We start from the raw sequence: 16,366 nt of genomic DNA on the forward strand, positions 1-16,366 counted from the left end.
CTTGCAAGGATAGAGGAGTTCGTGTGGCATGCTCTGCTCTTTTGAAGGCTGTTTTCCTAAGGAAATAGGGCTTATGCAATTACAGTAACTATCAATTCCAATAAAGTTTGAATGCTAGCCAGTGTCAACAAAATCATACAAAATACAGACTTTGAAGACATTAATTTGTTACAAGTTTCCTTTTTGAGGAAAGGAAAGTGGCTGAATAAAGGAATGAAGAATATGATTAAAATCCCTCGATAAAGAAAGGCTGAAGAGTGAGCTCAGCCACACAGCAAACACCAAAAGACCCCCAGCAGAAAACCCCAGACAAAGAGGCTTTCCATAGATAGGCTGTATCACATTGTACCTATCTTACATCAGCTGGAAACTGCCAGATAATGTATCTGTCTTGGAAAAAATAAAATGCCCTGGTCTTCTTCTATGTCAGAAAGAAAACACTCAAACCTGAACACAAGTGTCACCTGGGGATAGCCTGTGTTTGACTGACATCAGTGAAAGCTTGGCTCTGAATTCAGTAAACCCTGATTTCATGCCTTGTTTTAGACTTGTTGTAGACAGGAAAGTTACAGGGAGGGCACAGTCAAAGCAGTCAGTAGCTTATCCAAACCAGTGAGAATTCCTGTGGTCAGGAGCATTTGCCATCTTTGACACCTTTTTATTGCAAATGTAGATGGCACTTCTACAACCTACTAGGATGTACCAAAAACATGCAGCCTGTGATAAGAGTAGGCTGTTACTCAAGTGTTGTCTTCATTTTATATTGGAGAGATGCCACAGGAGTTCCCATTTTAAATATTGTCACCTGCTTTCACAGGTCTCCCCTGTTTTCCATGTAAATTTGTCATTCCTGTGTGGAATAGGAAAAGGCAGAAGATGTTTGCCATACTGACTTTGCTTTCCTGAGAAAAAGATAGCTGTGCCTGAGCCATGAAGGGAGGGTATTTCACTGCTTGCTGCCAAACTGAGTGTGATAGTCCTAAAAAGCACATAAGGTCATAAAATTTAAAACTTTGAGAACTGAAGTTCTTTCTCCCTGCAAGCTGTTCATGTAGCTTAAAGATCTAGGATTTTGTCAAAGCTATCTGCCCTAGAAAATGAATTTCAAAATTTCCCCTCAAATTCCTTCACATTTCCATGGTTGTTATCCTTCTGTAATTCCCCTCTTCCCAGGCACTTTTAGTGAGACACCCAGAACTTGTCCCCAGGCTCAGCAGCACCCTGAGCTGCTGCCCAGCTACTGCTGCAGCAGAGCCACGTCCAGGGCTGTCTTTTGCTTCCTGATTTTTCTCCTTGCTGGAAGATACCTCTGCAGTTCAGCACGTGTGGTGTAGGGCCCTTTGCCTCCCAGAGCCATGACACTGGCACGTGGAGTAACACCACAGCCCCAGGAAAAACAGACAATCTCCAGAGATGGTTCTTCTCCATCATCTTCCTCTCCAGGAAACAAGCTGTGGAACTGGGAGAATATGCCCTTGAGGGCAGTGCAGCCTGATTCACAATCTGGCATGTACAGTTCCTAACCTACTTTTTTTCTCATGCACCTGGCCTTGTGGTTTCTCAGCTCTCATTTTTCAATCACTGCTTGACAGGAGAATTTGAGGCAATTATCACAGAATGGCTTTCATTGCATGCCTGCTGCCATGTGGATGGCTCTGCCTTCCTGTGGTCAGTAGAAATGTTGGCAATCATGAAGTTTCTCCCCAATCAGAGCCAGAAAGTGCAAGCAAAGCAATGAAATCCTCACCTCTGGTTCAGTTTCGTTAACAAATAGAGCTAGTGACTCTTGGCCAGTTCTTGAATTCTTTAATGGGATTATTATTCATTCATGCTGGCCTTGGTGAAATTTGGGATAAAAGTATTAGTCTTAGATTGCAATGAGAATTGTAATAACAAGAGAGCTTGTTATTACAAGGCACACAGGCCACACAGAAAGAATATCCAGTCCTGATCCTCCCAAAATAAATCAGATCTAACTCCTCCTGGAGTGAGGCAGGAGTACATCCTTAGTGTGGACTGTACCTTCCAAGAAATAATAAGCCTCTATATAAACATCCATACAAAGCAGTTTTAACTCTTCCTTGACCAAAACTCTTTGTCTGCCTCTAGTGAGGGATGAAAGGAGCACAGTGAGGACTTAGGTTCATCCTGCTTAGCTTTAGGTTCCACAGAAGGAGCCTCACTTTAGATGTCAAAAATAAGATATGAGCATTTCTCTGAATATTTTTTGCCAATTTTGTGCTTCGTCCAAAGCAAAGGATAATCACCATAGAATAATCAGAGAATGGTTTGGGTTGGAAGGGGCCTTAAAGACTATTTGATTTCAACTCCCCTAGCAAGCCTCAGCCAATCTGGACTTGAACACCTCTAGCATTGGGGAGTCCACAGCTTCTGTGGGCAACTTGTTCCAGTGCCTCTTCACCCTCACAGGAAAGAATTCCTTCTCTATATCTAACGTAAATATACTCCCTCTCATGCCTTTCTAAAAAGACCTTCTCCTTGTAGACCTTTAACCTTGGCTTATATAAGATGTGGCCTTGTATAAGACCATAGGACAAAGTTTGCACAGGTTTTAGAAAAACATGAATTCACTGGGAATTGCTGAGGTTATTCATGTTTGTCTTTCTTCTACTTTGTCTTTATGTCAGAGATTTGGCACCACATAGCATCTCCTTGCAAGGAGAAGTGTCGCAGACATGCACTGTGGTTTATCCCAGCTCAGCTGGGCCTTCATCCTCCTCCAGATACTGATGCAGAACACCAGCACTGTTTCAGACACTCTAAATAGGGCCTGTGTCTTTCCCTCCCTTCATTAGCAAGGAATTCCCCCCTCACACTACCAGGCCATGAATTATTCCAGCAGAGGTATTGAGGACCAAGCGGAATTTGGACTACAAATTCAGTTCTGTGGCCAATCAGATGGCTGAAAGGCCATTAACTGTCAGCAAGAAAAGAATAAAGACAAAGCCAGTGCTAGAGAAAGCTGTTTCCTGCACAGTGCTGGGCAGAAGGTGACAGACTACAAGTGGCAAGGTCCCCAGGGTGTCCCAAAGCCATCAGTGAATGGAGCCATCAAACCATGCATGGCTTTACCCAGTGTCTCATCTCTTCTTTCATAATTTCTGCTAAATACCTCTCTAGATTTTGAGTTAAGCTGTTGTTGCCATAGCAATGGCCATTTAGAGCAAGAGAATGCAGTGTGTGTGTTGGGGCTGTGAGGTTCTGGCTCTTCTCACAGAAATATATGTCTGCATGTACTCCAGTGCTGTGGAGCTGCATAGAGGAGCCCAGCAAGCAGTTTGCATCAGATCTGAGGGAGGGACAGGTGGTGTGGGAAGAGGAGAAGGTTGGTGCAGGTTGGAGTTGTTTGTTCCAGGATGCATCAGCAAAGAGCTGAGTACTAAACTGAAATGAGCCTGAGTGATAACTGACTGACATTTCATTTCTTAGCAGTAGAAGTCACTCCCTTGCTCAGGAAAAGGTATGTTTGTTGCGCCCTTCATGAGATAAATCTTTGCAGAAACAGGAAAAATTTGCTTTCTCTGGTTTATTTTCATTGAAAATAACTCTTGCTGCTAGCTCTTTAACAGGAAATGCTTTTCAGCAATCTACTCCCACTGTTTATACTAGTTTATTTGCCAGGTCACAGGCTGAAAAAAAGTCAATAAATAATGCAGGCATTATATTACCTAATTTTAGATCCACTTCTAAGATTTTTCAGCACTCTGAGCACTAGCGTTTTTAGTGGTCAGATCAAGAGAGATTCAGAATTTGTGAGGTTTATTCCTCAGTTTATGCCACCTCTTGTGAGGTGAGGAAACTTCTTAAGTAGTTACAGCTAGGGCAAGATCCTGCCCACATCCCTGAGCCTATTTCCCTGAGGGCTTTGGCAGAGGTCCATCATCCTCCCACTAAATTTGGCTTAGAAGTGGAGTTAAGCATCACCTTGATCAAGAAGTGCAGCGAGTGTCTGAAGTGTTTTGAGAATTCTCAGCTTGAGAGTGAGATTTGGATACCTGAAGCCCTAACTGATGAAGAGGAGTGGTCTGTTTGTGTCACTGACTGGGCCTCAAATTACTTTGAAGTCCCACATCTGACTGTGAGCAGCCTTTTTAAAGTCCATAAATTCGTGGCAGGGCATTCAAGTTTGATAACGTAGCCATAAACTTTTCTGATATATTTTGTCCCTCCATGAGCCCAGACAGGGTCATGCATCAGAATTAACATTCCAGGTTCTGGTAAGAGTACCTGATTTAAACTTTGAAAATGTTCTGGGCCCCAAAAGAGAGACGTAAATGCAAGTATTTTTGAAGTATAGCTCTGTATCTGCCTGTTTATAGCAGCCACCAGCTCCTGCTCCCTGTTGGTGACATTACCTGCATCTAAGGACATGCCTGGTGTATGGCAGGTCTGAGAGACTGGGCATACCTTTCCACTTCCAGTGGTGCTTTCTGGTGGAGGTAAAGTGTGCCTTTCTTTGCTGACTGGAAAAAAAAAAGGCAAAGAGGATCTATCAGCCAGCAAACTCCACAGGCTTCAGTAATTTACTGATTTACAACAGCTGCAAAACAAGTTCTGTAAAATTTTTAGTACAACCCGGTTTCCATAAATAGCTGAGGGCAGCTTTTGTTTCCAGCAAACTTCTGAGACTTTTGTGATTAGAACCATGAAGGCAGTAAGCACAATTCACAATCAATTATGTTTTATTAATGTTTTTTTAATACACACCGCAGCCCAGTAATCATGAAGCTGTTCAACAATGTTGTTCTGAAGTCAGCTAATAGCAGGATGTAATTTGTGGCCGTCTCTGCTCACTTACAAAACACTTGCTCGGTTAATTGTGATTTCACACTCTGCTGAACGCTGTTGCCTGGAGGTAGCATTCATGTGATGGAAGAGTTACCAGTCTGGGCTCTGGGAGGGGAGGGTGTAGGGGGGTGGAGGAGGGAAGGATCATTTCAACAGAGGCTACTGTTGTTAAATTTTTAGTCCTATTATATTTAGAAAAAAAAAAAAAGAAAAGAAGACAAATAAACATTAAAAAGCTACAATCCACTGCTAAATAGGTCTTTCTTTAAAAGCATGAACATTCTTTCCACATTATGATCCCTTTCTATTGTTTTGTGTTTCCAGGAACACAACAAAACAAATGGCCAGTATGTGAAACCCTGTCACAGGGCAATGAGGCCTCATATTGTAGATGCTAGGCAAACCCAAAGAAAAAGCCTATATTTTCATTAGAAATATTTTTGTGCCTTTGGGGGCTCCAGAGACACCTGCTCTTTCTTAGACCAGAAAAGGCAGGAGATTCTCCTGGAGGAGGTCAGAAGTGCCTAAAATGTTGCCATATGATAATGAGCAAGTTAAGCAGATCAAATCTCATCACTGAATGGTTGGACAGTGGTGATGAGACAAGAGTTCAGCCCTGCACAGGCACAGCCCTGCACATCAGCTCCTTCTCCTGCTCTGAAGTGCTGGCAGTGAATATGTCAGAGGAAGAAATACTGCCTTGATCAGCAAATGAGAAGAACCATCTTAACTTGGAAAATTTCCAGCTGTTTGGTACTGCTGTGGCAATCTGGGAGATACAGCTCAGACCAGACAGGGATGGGAGCACCAGCCTGGAAAGGTTTTTATTTGAGTCGTCACTAAATTGGGGCAGGGAGAAGGAGCCACAGAGGGGACTTTGCTGTCACCTCTGCTATTCCAGTTTCTCCCATCCTGACCAGTGATGTGGAGAGCTCCAAGCCAGGTTTGAATGCTGCTGCCTGGGGGTCCAAGCCAGGATTGGGTCCCATCAGAGCAGGCTGGGTGGCAGCAGAAGCCACCCCACTTGCAGCTGGAGAAGAGAAAGTGTGCACACTCTGCTGCTCTGGTGAGACTCTGAGGCTGCCTGTGCTGCCAGCCAGACTGAGCCTCAACAGAAACAACAGTAACAAAGGGCTCTCTGCCCTCCACATATGCAGAGGCTCAGCCATATTTTCTGTATTGCCAGAATGTGAGGAAAACGTCTTGGCACAGTAGCAAGAGTGAAATCTGGCAGCTCACTCTGGAGTGAGCCACGAATGCCCAGGCAGAGCACCTCAGCTGGAGCAGAGGTTCACAGGGAGATCCAGCCTGCAGGAAGACCCTGCAGGCACTGCAGAGAACTGAGAATTGATTGGGAGCACAAAGCAGCAATGATCTCTTTGTGGGCAGAAAAACAGAGATGCTTAAGAATCAATTAAGAGGGAAAGGTTAAATACGTGTCTAAAGACTAAATGCACAGACACTCCTTGGGGTGCTATACTTTGGATGGTGTTAACTTCACTTAGTTAAGCCTCACTTGCATTAAGCACAAGTGTTAAAGCTTCTCTTAGCTAAAGATTTCATCCCCAGCAGATGACACTGAAAACATCATGGTTTACTTTGGGCAAGACTACTCCACACTTATGCCATCACCTCTCTCACCCAAGGTTTGACACTGCTGACCTTAGCTGTGTGCTGGTGTTCCCACACCACCCAGGAGGAATAATTGCAGTGACACCCACAGGTCACAGGAGCCAGCTGCTCCTTTGTCCCCAAAGGCTCTATCCTCCCATTTTTCCTTTTCCATGCCTTTCTGAGACCACACGTGAGGGCTGAGACTAAAGTCAACCAGCACACAATCAATAAGCACACAGCACTCGCCTGCTCATTGCAGTCACTGCTGGTGGGCTTTCAGCTGCCACCAATGCCTGGAAGAAATAAGCAGATGGACAAAAAGCAGTAGGATTCAGCTGATTCCAAAGAAGACAGAAGGGAAGATGGTGGGACTTGCAAAGGTCTAACTCTGCATTACATCAAGATCATTACACCACAAATTGTCCAGATGGCACAAAGCCTCGGGCTCACTGCTGGACTTCTCAGTGCACTTGAACGTATTTATTGTCAGAGCAGGGAGAAACTCTAATGATTTAGGAGCCTGCTCAGCCTGACCCAGGGCTCTGCCTCTGGTGTTCTGCTCATTGTAACTCCCTCTCCTGAGACCAAACGCACTTTGGAAGAACTCAGCTGGTGCCAAATGCTCTCATGTGTTTTAACAAAAAGCAAAGACCCACATTTCCACACCATATTAATGTCTGGTGATCTTCAGGGCTCCTTGTTCCTCACCAGGCTAAATAAATACATCTAATTCTAATCTATAGAGTTATTTAATATCTGGAAACTTAAAGAGTGACATATCAGAGACATCTGTTTTCCTGTGTGATTAATATTTTAAATACTTTTTTTTCTGAAACAGGATATCATAGATCTCTGAGGAGAGGGCTGGGCATCTGCTGTATGTTAACATTGTAGAAAACATAAAGCATCAGATGCTGATGCTAACACAGTGCAAATAGTAACACAATGTTCTGAATTTTTCTTCTTGTTCTAAAGTGAGTGAATATAAATTTTTATTTTAAGACTCGTGATTTACTTCTACACTGATGTACTATCTCTTGCTTTATTTGTCTTTGTACTAAAATTTCTCCTAAATTTTAGAGCTTTTCAAACTCTTTTACAATATACTAGACATGGCACGAACTAATATGGTTTGTAGCCTCATGCTGCTGCTGCTGGTAATTGCAACAATTAATGTTTTTCATGTATGGGTTTTCAAGATGAAATGAAATTTACAAAATCACCTAATTAGAAAGCCAATTTTGTCATTTTTCACAAAGCAAGAAAAAAAGATTGAGATGTAACAGCCAACAATAGAAATTTAAAGCACTTTGATTAATTTTCAGCAAATTTATATGTCAGCACCTGATTAACGCTTCAGGAAGGAATTTCTCCATTTCCATAGAAGAAATTTACTTGTTTTCTCCACCTCACCATGTGTTCTGCAACTTTTCCCAGTTTTGTTTTTTGGTTTTGTTTTGTTTCTTTGCTTTCTTTTATGTCCTGATTTAAGCTACCAGATTTCAGCCAGCCAGAATCAGGGTGTGAGCAATTTGTGTGCTTAGCACAGATCTGTCACTGTAAGCTTTGGGTAACTTTACAAATATTTCTCTTCCAGAGGTGACAACATCTCTAATTATAATTGGCAAGGAGACTCAAGCTTGTCTATCACTTTTTTTCTGATTAAATAAGATGTGGTATTTCAGTGCAGCTCTCATCAGGTACTAAGGTCACATCCTGCCAGGTCACATATAAATGTGATAAATGTGTTGGATGATCTATGCTACTGTGCAAGATATCCATGACCTCTGAGAGAAAGAAATCTTTACACTCAGCTTCTTGTGTCACTCTTGAAATCACACCAAAATTTTGACCTGAAATTTGAATTGTTTTAGAAATTTGCTTCCCTAAGATAAAATTTGTAGGGCAAAGCAAGGGCTCAGAGAAAGATACTTCCCTGATGGGTGACCTTGGAGAAAGATCTATTGATGAAACTAATAACTTCAGTATTTGTAAAATGCCATAGGAGCACAGGTGTGGTGGGAACTCCTCTGTGACCTTACACTGAGCATGGTTCTCCTCCAAAGAAAGTTTACAAAGGACAGCAGGTGATACTGAGTTGACATATGGCTCCAGGCACCACAATAACACATTATAGTCCTGAATAATGCAGTATAAATCCTCAACTGCCAAAGGGGAGCCACCCACAATAAAGCTAAACATAATCTTCTCCAGCACCCACGTCAGCTCTTGTTGCATCCTTTGTCAGGAAGCTGCATAAACAGATGAGCCCTGCAAAACACTGTAAAGAGGAACAAATGTGAGGAAATTTTGGATATAGCACATGGTAGGGAGGAGAGGAAACCTCTCCAGAGTTTAACCCAGTCATGTAGATTGTCTTATTCAATGGTGTTGAGAAATAGCTAGGCAATCTGAAGTGCCTCAGCTCTCAGAAAGGCTTCCCATTCCATCCTTGTAACTGGGAGACTGGAAAATGCATGGCTGCTGGATGCTGGACTGCCTGTACCAAGCATTGATTCTGGTATGAAGGAAGGGAGGAACAAAATTGCCACTGATATATGTGCAATAATATTTGATTTATAAGTCATCTGGCTAAATGAAAGCTTCAACTGCAATTCTCTTTGAAGTTTGACACCTTCTAGACAAACATTCTGAAAATGCTTACTCTGATAAGAATTCATCTCTGAACCAACAGCACAGGTGGACCTGCTCCATGAGGTACAGACAGAAGGCCTGCAGAGGACCAGAGCTGACATGTGAATATAGTTCTGGAAGAGAGATTTATTCTTGGAGATTATATCAGTGGGATACTGAACACAGAAACCCCAGGCCCCAAATCCCAAACTTATTTCTTGTTTTAGTTGCTTTCTCAGAAAAAAGAATGTGCCCATCCTTAGTAAATCAGCAATCTTACACCAAGAAATAGTAAATATGTGCAATCAGCTTTTCACATACAGAGAAATAATCCATGAAAGCTGATGATTCAGACCTAGAGAAAAGTGGATTTTCAATGGGTGAGGCACAGCTGTTACTGTACACAACTGAGTTGCTTTCACTCAGGGATGTGCTGACGGTGTCCCCCAAGGGCAGGTGTATCTTCCCCCTGTGATGGAAAAAAAAGGGTCTCTGGAGTGCCAAATGAAGATGTTTCACAAGCTGAGTGCTTCTGGCTAAAGTTCAGATAAAGCAATGCTGGCAGAAATCCTCTGATGCAGATACGGAAACTTTACTCCTTCAGCCTGTTTATTTTTCTTGTTGGTATTTACATTGCTTCTATACCCAGACTCTACTTGTATTTCCACCAGAGATCCAAAGATTATAGGGCAGGAATGCACATATATCTACTACTAACAGAACACCTAGGACAACACAACCCTGCCTCTACCTGACATTAAAATTTTACATTTTAAACAAAAATTAAAAGACTTTCCACTTGATCAGCAAGTAATTCTTTTTGAAATATCCCAGAAATATGCTTTTAGTAGAAGACAGTACTGCAAAAGCCAATAGGAGTGGTCAGTATAGTGAAATCACTTCAGGAAAGATATGATCAGTGGTGTCTTCACCATGTTTAAGAGGAGGACTATGGGCTGTATCAGCCTGGAATAGGTGTGAAATATTTGTATATATAGTCCTGAGTTACACAAGCTGCAGAGAAGGCATGTGGGAGGTGCACACCAGAGAGAAAAGGAAAGGAACTGAGCTGCAAGCCCATCTCTGTGCTCTCCTTTAAAATAGTCTCCATCACACCAAGATGTCTGTTCAGTGTCACCACAGTGATGCTGCTCACTGACCACCCAAATCTGCCTCACAGCTTCCTTCAGGAGTCCCACCGATGAGAAACCCTGGAGGCATGTATCCCCCACAGCCTCAGGGGGAAACCTGCCCTGACAAACCAGCCTTTGCATTAACCCCTTCACTCTGAACCTCTGCTCAGCATCCTTGGTGCTCAGCAGGACACTGCAATGCCATTACACGGGCAGCAGTGCACAGGCTGCCAAGTCTGATGAAGGAGAGAAGCACATTTGATACCCTAAGCTGTGTTTTTGTTTACTGTCTTCCATTTATAAAGGGAGGATTTGAACAGGGTAAAACAGGATGTTTTTCCTGGGAAGCAGACTCTCCACCCATGGTGTCACCCTGCAGCCTCAAAGCCCACGTGACAAGCTCAGAGCTTCACAGGCCCTGGGCAGGGTAAGACAATTGCTGTAGGTGGGTGGGACACCCATGGACACCCCTTCCCAAGCAGCAGTGTCCCCAGATGGAGCAGGATTGGGGGAATGAGTCACCTGAGTTCTCCAACCCAAATGGGGTTCCCACCACCTCCTCCTTTCACATCCCTGGACATCTTCAGACCAGTGCTGTCAACACAGAGGTGGCAAGGAAGGAGCAGAGCAGTGGTCATTCCCAATCCTCACCTTCTCGGATCATCCCTTGGGTTCTGCAGGGACCCATCCCTTGCTGTGCCACCACTGATTCCAGTTTCCCTCAGCAGCACCACTGTAACAAGCATAAGTGACAGAACATAGAAACCCTTTGCATTCTTTGCTGGGGAGATCGGTTGTCCATGAAATAATTTTCAGCCCCTTTCTATCCTTTCTTGCTGGTGTGTCAGACACACACAGTCCTGAGACAGGGAGGAGATAAGAGGTGAAAGGTGGTGCCATTTACAGAGACCAGCACCTCTGAAGGAGTCAGGGCAATGAGAGCATCCTCCCTGCTGTGAGAGCAAATCCACTGCAGCTCTAGGTATGTCCCAGGACAGGTCTAGAAAACCTTATAGACAGCCTCATTTTGAAGCCTTTTCTTGGGGAAACTCAGTTATTCTTGGTCATGTTGAAGAGCTGTTGAAAGCAGATTGGTTTAATATGACCTTATAAAGGATTCACATAAAAGCCAGAGGGAGCAATAGGAAACAAGGGAGTTTTTTTGTTAAGGTGTTAGAGGAGTACTGGGAAAGATCAGAGTTTCATTCTTGCCTGTGCTGATTACCTTAGGTAAATCACTCAGGAACAAGCTTGGAAGAACTTGTTTAGGAAGTTTTTCAGACTCAGTGCCTCAATGGGAAGCAGAGGGCTCAGGGCACAGTTGACCTTTCCAAACTTTGATAGTGATAGTGAGTGCTGAGCAAATCAAAATCTGAATTTAGAGTCTTCTGAGAATCATTCTGTGTCTCTTTTTCTCCCAAGTGCAAAACAGGGAAAACAAATATTTTGCCACTATTATAAGGATAAATGTATGAATGTTTGCTGAAATACAGTGGCAACAGAAGCCACAGAGGTAAATAAGATGGATATTGCATTTTAAAAAATCCCAAGTCTTGTTTTATCTAAATGGTGGATTAGTGATGTCAATGTGGAAGTCAATGAAACTGAATTATTACCCACACAGCCATTTATGTGAAAAATGTCACCTTTTTGTCTGATAATGTTTTCCAGTGGGATAGTACCACCATTTTATATGCCCTGTATACATTTGAATAATATTTGGTAAATTAGAATACCAAGTCTGATACAGAAAGCACTGAATACAGTCAATATCATTACTTCTCTTAAAAATTACCAGAAAATATATTTTCTGGACCTGTTTTATAATCCACAGGTTAAAAACAAACTAGCTTACTTAAAGATTATTTAGGGATGAGGAAGCCTTTTTTCCACTGACATTTCTGAATGCAAAATTCTGCTGAGACAGTCTGCAGCTCAGACTATTAGGATAGCAGAGAGAGACCTTTAACAGTGCATCTAATCCATTACTGATTTATGAGAGAACAATGTTGGAATAAAAAGCTATCCTTTCACACAATTTGGAACAGCAATGTTGAAATTGTACCAGGATAAACAACTGCCTTGCAATAAGCATGCTCATTCATTATTCAGTGTTAAATCTTAATTGTTGCTGATTTCAATTTCTTTGTGCTAAGTGTTTCTAAATTATAAATAACCCTGCAACTCTAATAGTATATACTCTGTTAAGGAAAAGGTAAGTACAGAAATAAATTATTAAAGTGTTCTCCTTAACTATTGCCACACAATTCCTCTCAGGATTGGGAGATCATGGCAGCCACTTTGATAAATTTGAAGAGATAGTCACAAGGAGTTTATGGACAAGTCATGTATCTATGTCGCACAAACAGACTTTCTGTAAGTGTATTTATTTACAAAATTGTTACATTGTGATCTTCACTCTGAGGCTTGATTTTTCTCCTTTTCAGGTCATTGGCAAACTGTTCTGACCTTAGTGAGAGTAAAATCATATCCTCAGTACACACATTGCTGCTGTGTTCTCCCTTTGATCTGAGCACTGAACTGTGATTAACATTAAACAGAAGAAGTCCAGCCGCAAGCATTTTCATGCCCTGAGCAAGCATCAAACACGAGACTCCTTCTTGTCACGTCTCTTATTCTCCTCTTTCATGTCTCACTTATTTATGTATTTACCTTAATATGCTTGGAAGAGAGCCTTGTTTGCCTCAAGGAGGGGTGGTTGTGTGATTAAGGCATCTCACACCTTTGTGTCTCCTGCCTTTTCTAATTTTTTCCATTTCTTCTTCAGAGGTCCAGTGGAAACACTTGTTGGCTCGCTCTTCACTGGCTTGTGGGACAGCACTTTGTACCTGGCAATGGATCAGAAGGACTGAAGAGTGGTTTTGCTCCCACCAATGTTTCTTAGCACTGCTACAACAGGACCAATGAAGATGTTCACCAGACTCCAAGTCCTGGCGCTAGCTTTATTTTCCAAAGGAGTTTTCCTTTCCCTAAGTGACCACAGCTTTGTCAGAAAGGAAATTAAGATAGAAGGAGACCTGGTCTTAGGAGGCTTATTCCCAGTCAAGGAAAAAGGCACTGGGATAGAAGAATGTGGAAGAATCAATGAAGACCGAGGCATCCAGCGCTTGGAAGCCATGCTGTTTGCTATTGATGAAATCAACAAAGACAACTACTTGCTGCCGGGAATAAAGCTTGGAGTTCACATCTTGGACACGTGTTCCAGGGATACATATGCCTTAGAACAGTCTTTGGAGTTTGTCAGGGCATCTTTGACTAAAGTGGATGAAACAGAGTACATGTGCCCTGACGGCTCGTACGCCATCCAAGAGAATTTGCCACTGCTCATTGCAGGAGTCATAGGTGGTTCCTACAGCAGCGTCTCCATACAGGTGAGTCACAGCAGGCCCACCAGATGAGAATTGTCTATCTGCAATTCTAGTGAGAGAATCATTGTTTATGTAAGTTTGCCAATAAAGCACATTTTAGTTTGGTCACTGTACCCTAGGTGTCAATCTAGTATGTGATTTTTACTGAATTTACATTCAATTCACTCTTTAAAATACTTACTGTAGTTCAAACCTCTGGCAGCTGCCATTTCTTCTAGTTATGGTGTATTCTGAAAGCATCTAAAGCTTCCAAAATCTTAATATTTATTTTGAACTTTGCATTTCATGACACCTCTACAGCTCTAAGTGCAGATATCTGCTTTCACATCAATCATAAATGATTTCACCTATGTGTCTGAATATTCCTTCCATGCTGCATGTTCATAACATTTGTCCTTTTAACAACGGATATTTAAAATGAAAAAATAAATCCTTTTTGTGCTTCTAGTCACTAGTGGGCTTCCCTAAGGCTCAGTATTGGGGCCAGACCTGTTTAATATCTTTATCAATGACCTGGATGAGGTGAACAAGTATACTCTCAGTCAGTTCACAGATGATACTCAGTTGGGCAGGAGTGCTGATCTGCTGGAGAGTAGGAAGATTCTGCAGATTGAATCTGTGGATTGAGGTCAGTGATACAAGGTTCAATAAGGCCAAGTACAGGTCCTGCACTTGGGTCCTGCACAAGAACCCCCTGCAGCACAACAGGCTGGGAGAAGAGTGACTGGAAAGTGTCCCAGCAGAAAAGGACCTGGGGGTGCTGGGTGACATTGGCTGAACATGAGCCTGGTGTGTCCAGGTGGCCAATAAACCAATGGGATCCTGGCTTGTATCAACAATGGTGTGTCCAGCAGAACCAGGACAGTGGCCTCTGTACTGGGCACTGGTGAGGCCACACCTCACATTTTGTGCCCATTTCTGGGCCACTCACTGCAACACTGAGGTGCTGGAGCATGTCCAGAGAAAGGCAACAGAGATGGTGAAGAGTCTACAGAGAAAGTCCTGTGAAGGACTCCTCCTGAAGGAGCTGGGGGTGTTTAGCCTGGAGGGGGCTTAGAGGGGACCTCATAGCTACAAATACCTGAAAGGAAGTTGTAGCCAGGTGAGGGGTGCCCTCTTCTCCCCAGCAACCAGTGATAGACTGAGAGAAAATGGCTTCAAGCTGAACTAAGTGAGGTTCAGGTTGGACACCAGGAAGGATTTCTTCACAGAAAGGGTTGTTAAGAATTGGAACCGACTCCCCAGAAAGGGAGGTGGTGGAGTCACCATCCTGGGATATATTAAAGAAATTACTGGATGTGGCACTCAGTGCCATGATCTGGCTGATATGGTGGTGATCAGCCAAAGTTTGGACTCTGTGGTCTTGGAGATATTTTCCAACCTAAATGATTCTGTGATTCTGTAGTCCCATTATTTTGGGTCAAATAAAACAAGACAGTTCACATGACCCATAATCACGAGTGAGTGGTGTCTAAAGCCCAGACTGACATAGACTAAGACCCTGCATCTGGTATTTCTTCATGGTCAGCTGCAGGTTTCCAAAGGCATCAGGCCTTGACAGTGAAGGATATTTTTTCAGACTCAGTGTAGGACGTTTTTCCAGACTGAACACAGGTCTTAATCACTGCACCAGTGTCAACAGCAGTAAGAGTTCTTGTGTACTGCTGACAATCCCAGCAGTGACAGAAAGCCCACAGAACCTCATTTGCCTGTTTCATAAATAGGGCAAGAGTTCATCCAATGTTCGTTTCAGTCAGAATTACTCTGGGGAGCTGGTTGCTGCTCCTGTGAAGACATTAAATCCCATCAGCTGGGAGCATGGTCAGATCCCATAGGACATGCATGAGCTCAGAAGAATTTAAAGAAATTACACTTTATTTCCTTTTGTATTCCAGTGTGTAACTGATCTGTGTACTCATAGTGGGGAATACAAGGGCAAATCCTTACCCATGCTGCAGAAGAGCAGTTTCTGCAGAACAAAACCTCAGCCACCTCTTATAGTGGAAGTGGTTTTGTCCCACTGCAGACCAGCTGGCAGAGCAGGAATGAATCCTTCACCAGTTATGTGGGTCTGATCACTTGGAGCACAAAGAACAAGTAAGTTTCAGGCTGAAAAATAGACATCTGAAGGGGGAAAGGATAGCTACAGAACCTTGGGCAGCACAAACTGATAAGGAAATGCTTATTCATTGTCTCTCCCAGTCACACAAAGATTATATCAAATCAAACCAGCAAATTGTAGGTGTTTGTGGATGCTAAAAGCTAAATGAGTTCCAGAAGTGACTAGAAATAAAAAGAAGAAATTCTGTAAGATACCTCTTTTGGTTCAGCAGTTCCCAGAGCTACAACTGTCTGAAGGCTGGTAAAATATTTTGAAGCATCACAAGACTGCCCTATCCCACTGGTGCAGGAGTGGCAGGTTTTTTGCTCTACCTTTGATTTGTGGTCAGTGTGTTCCTCAGTCCACCCTAAGTTCAAGTGTGTCCAAAGGACATGAAGTTATGAGGTAGCCTAAAAGACATATCTATGAAAGTAGTTACAGCAGAGGAAATGGTACAGGTGTTTCATTCCCTCCCAGAAACACGAGGGAGTCAGATTACATTTCTAAACTAGTCTGTGGCCTCTTGCACAACATCTGCCAGCCTGTCCCTTTGAAGCCAGCCTCTGGTGATCACTGACCTAAGATTAATCCATATCTGAGGCAGAAGATTGGACACAGCATACATCAAATATACATAATAGAATGTATATATATATTTCATATTCAAAAATCTTAGATTTGGAGCA

The 16,366-nt window shown here is 42.8% G+C and overlaps 1 protein-coding gene across 3 annotated transcripts in view; it reads left to right on the forward strand.

Moving 5' to 3' along the window:
* GRM3 (glutamate metabotropic receptor 3) overlaps window positions 1–16,366 on the forward strand; it is a 109,547-nt gene that overhangs the window by 44,780 nt on the left and 48,401 nt on the right. For all 3 annotated transcript variants that reach the window (XM_063396999.1, XM_063397000.1, XM_063397001.1), the window contains one exon: window positions 12,979–13,582. In XM_063396999.1, coding sequence (XP_063253069.1) covers window positions 13,085–13,582 — 498 coding nt within the window. In that variant the 5' untranslated portion in view covers window positions 12,979–13,084. The remainder of the gene's footprint in view (window positions 1–12,978; window positions 13,583–16,366) is intronic.

This window comes from Prinia subflava, chromosome 4, assembly GCF_021018805.1.
Source record: "Prinia subflava isolate CZ2003 ecotype Zambia chromosome 4, Cam_Psub_1.2, whole genome shotgun sequence".
NCBI classification, from domain to species: domain Eukaryota; kingdom Metazoa; phylum Chordata; class Aves; order Passeriformes; family Cisticolidae; genus Prinia; species Prinia subflava.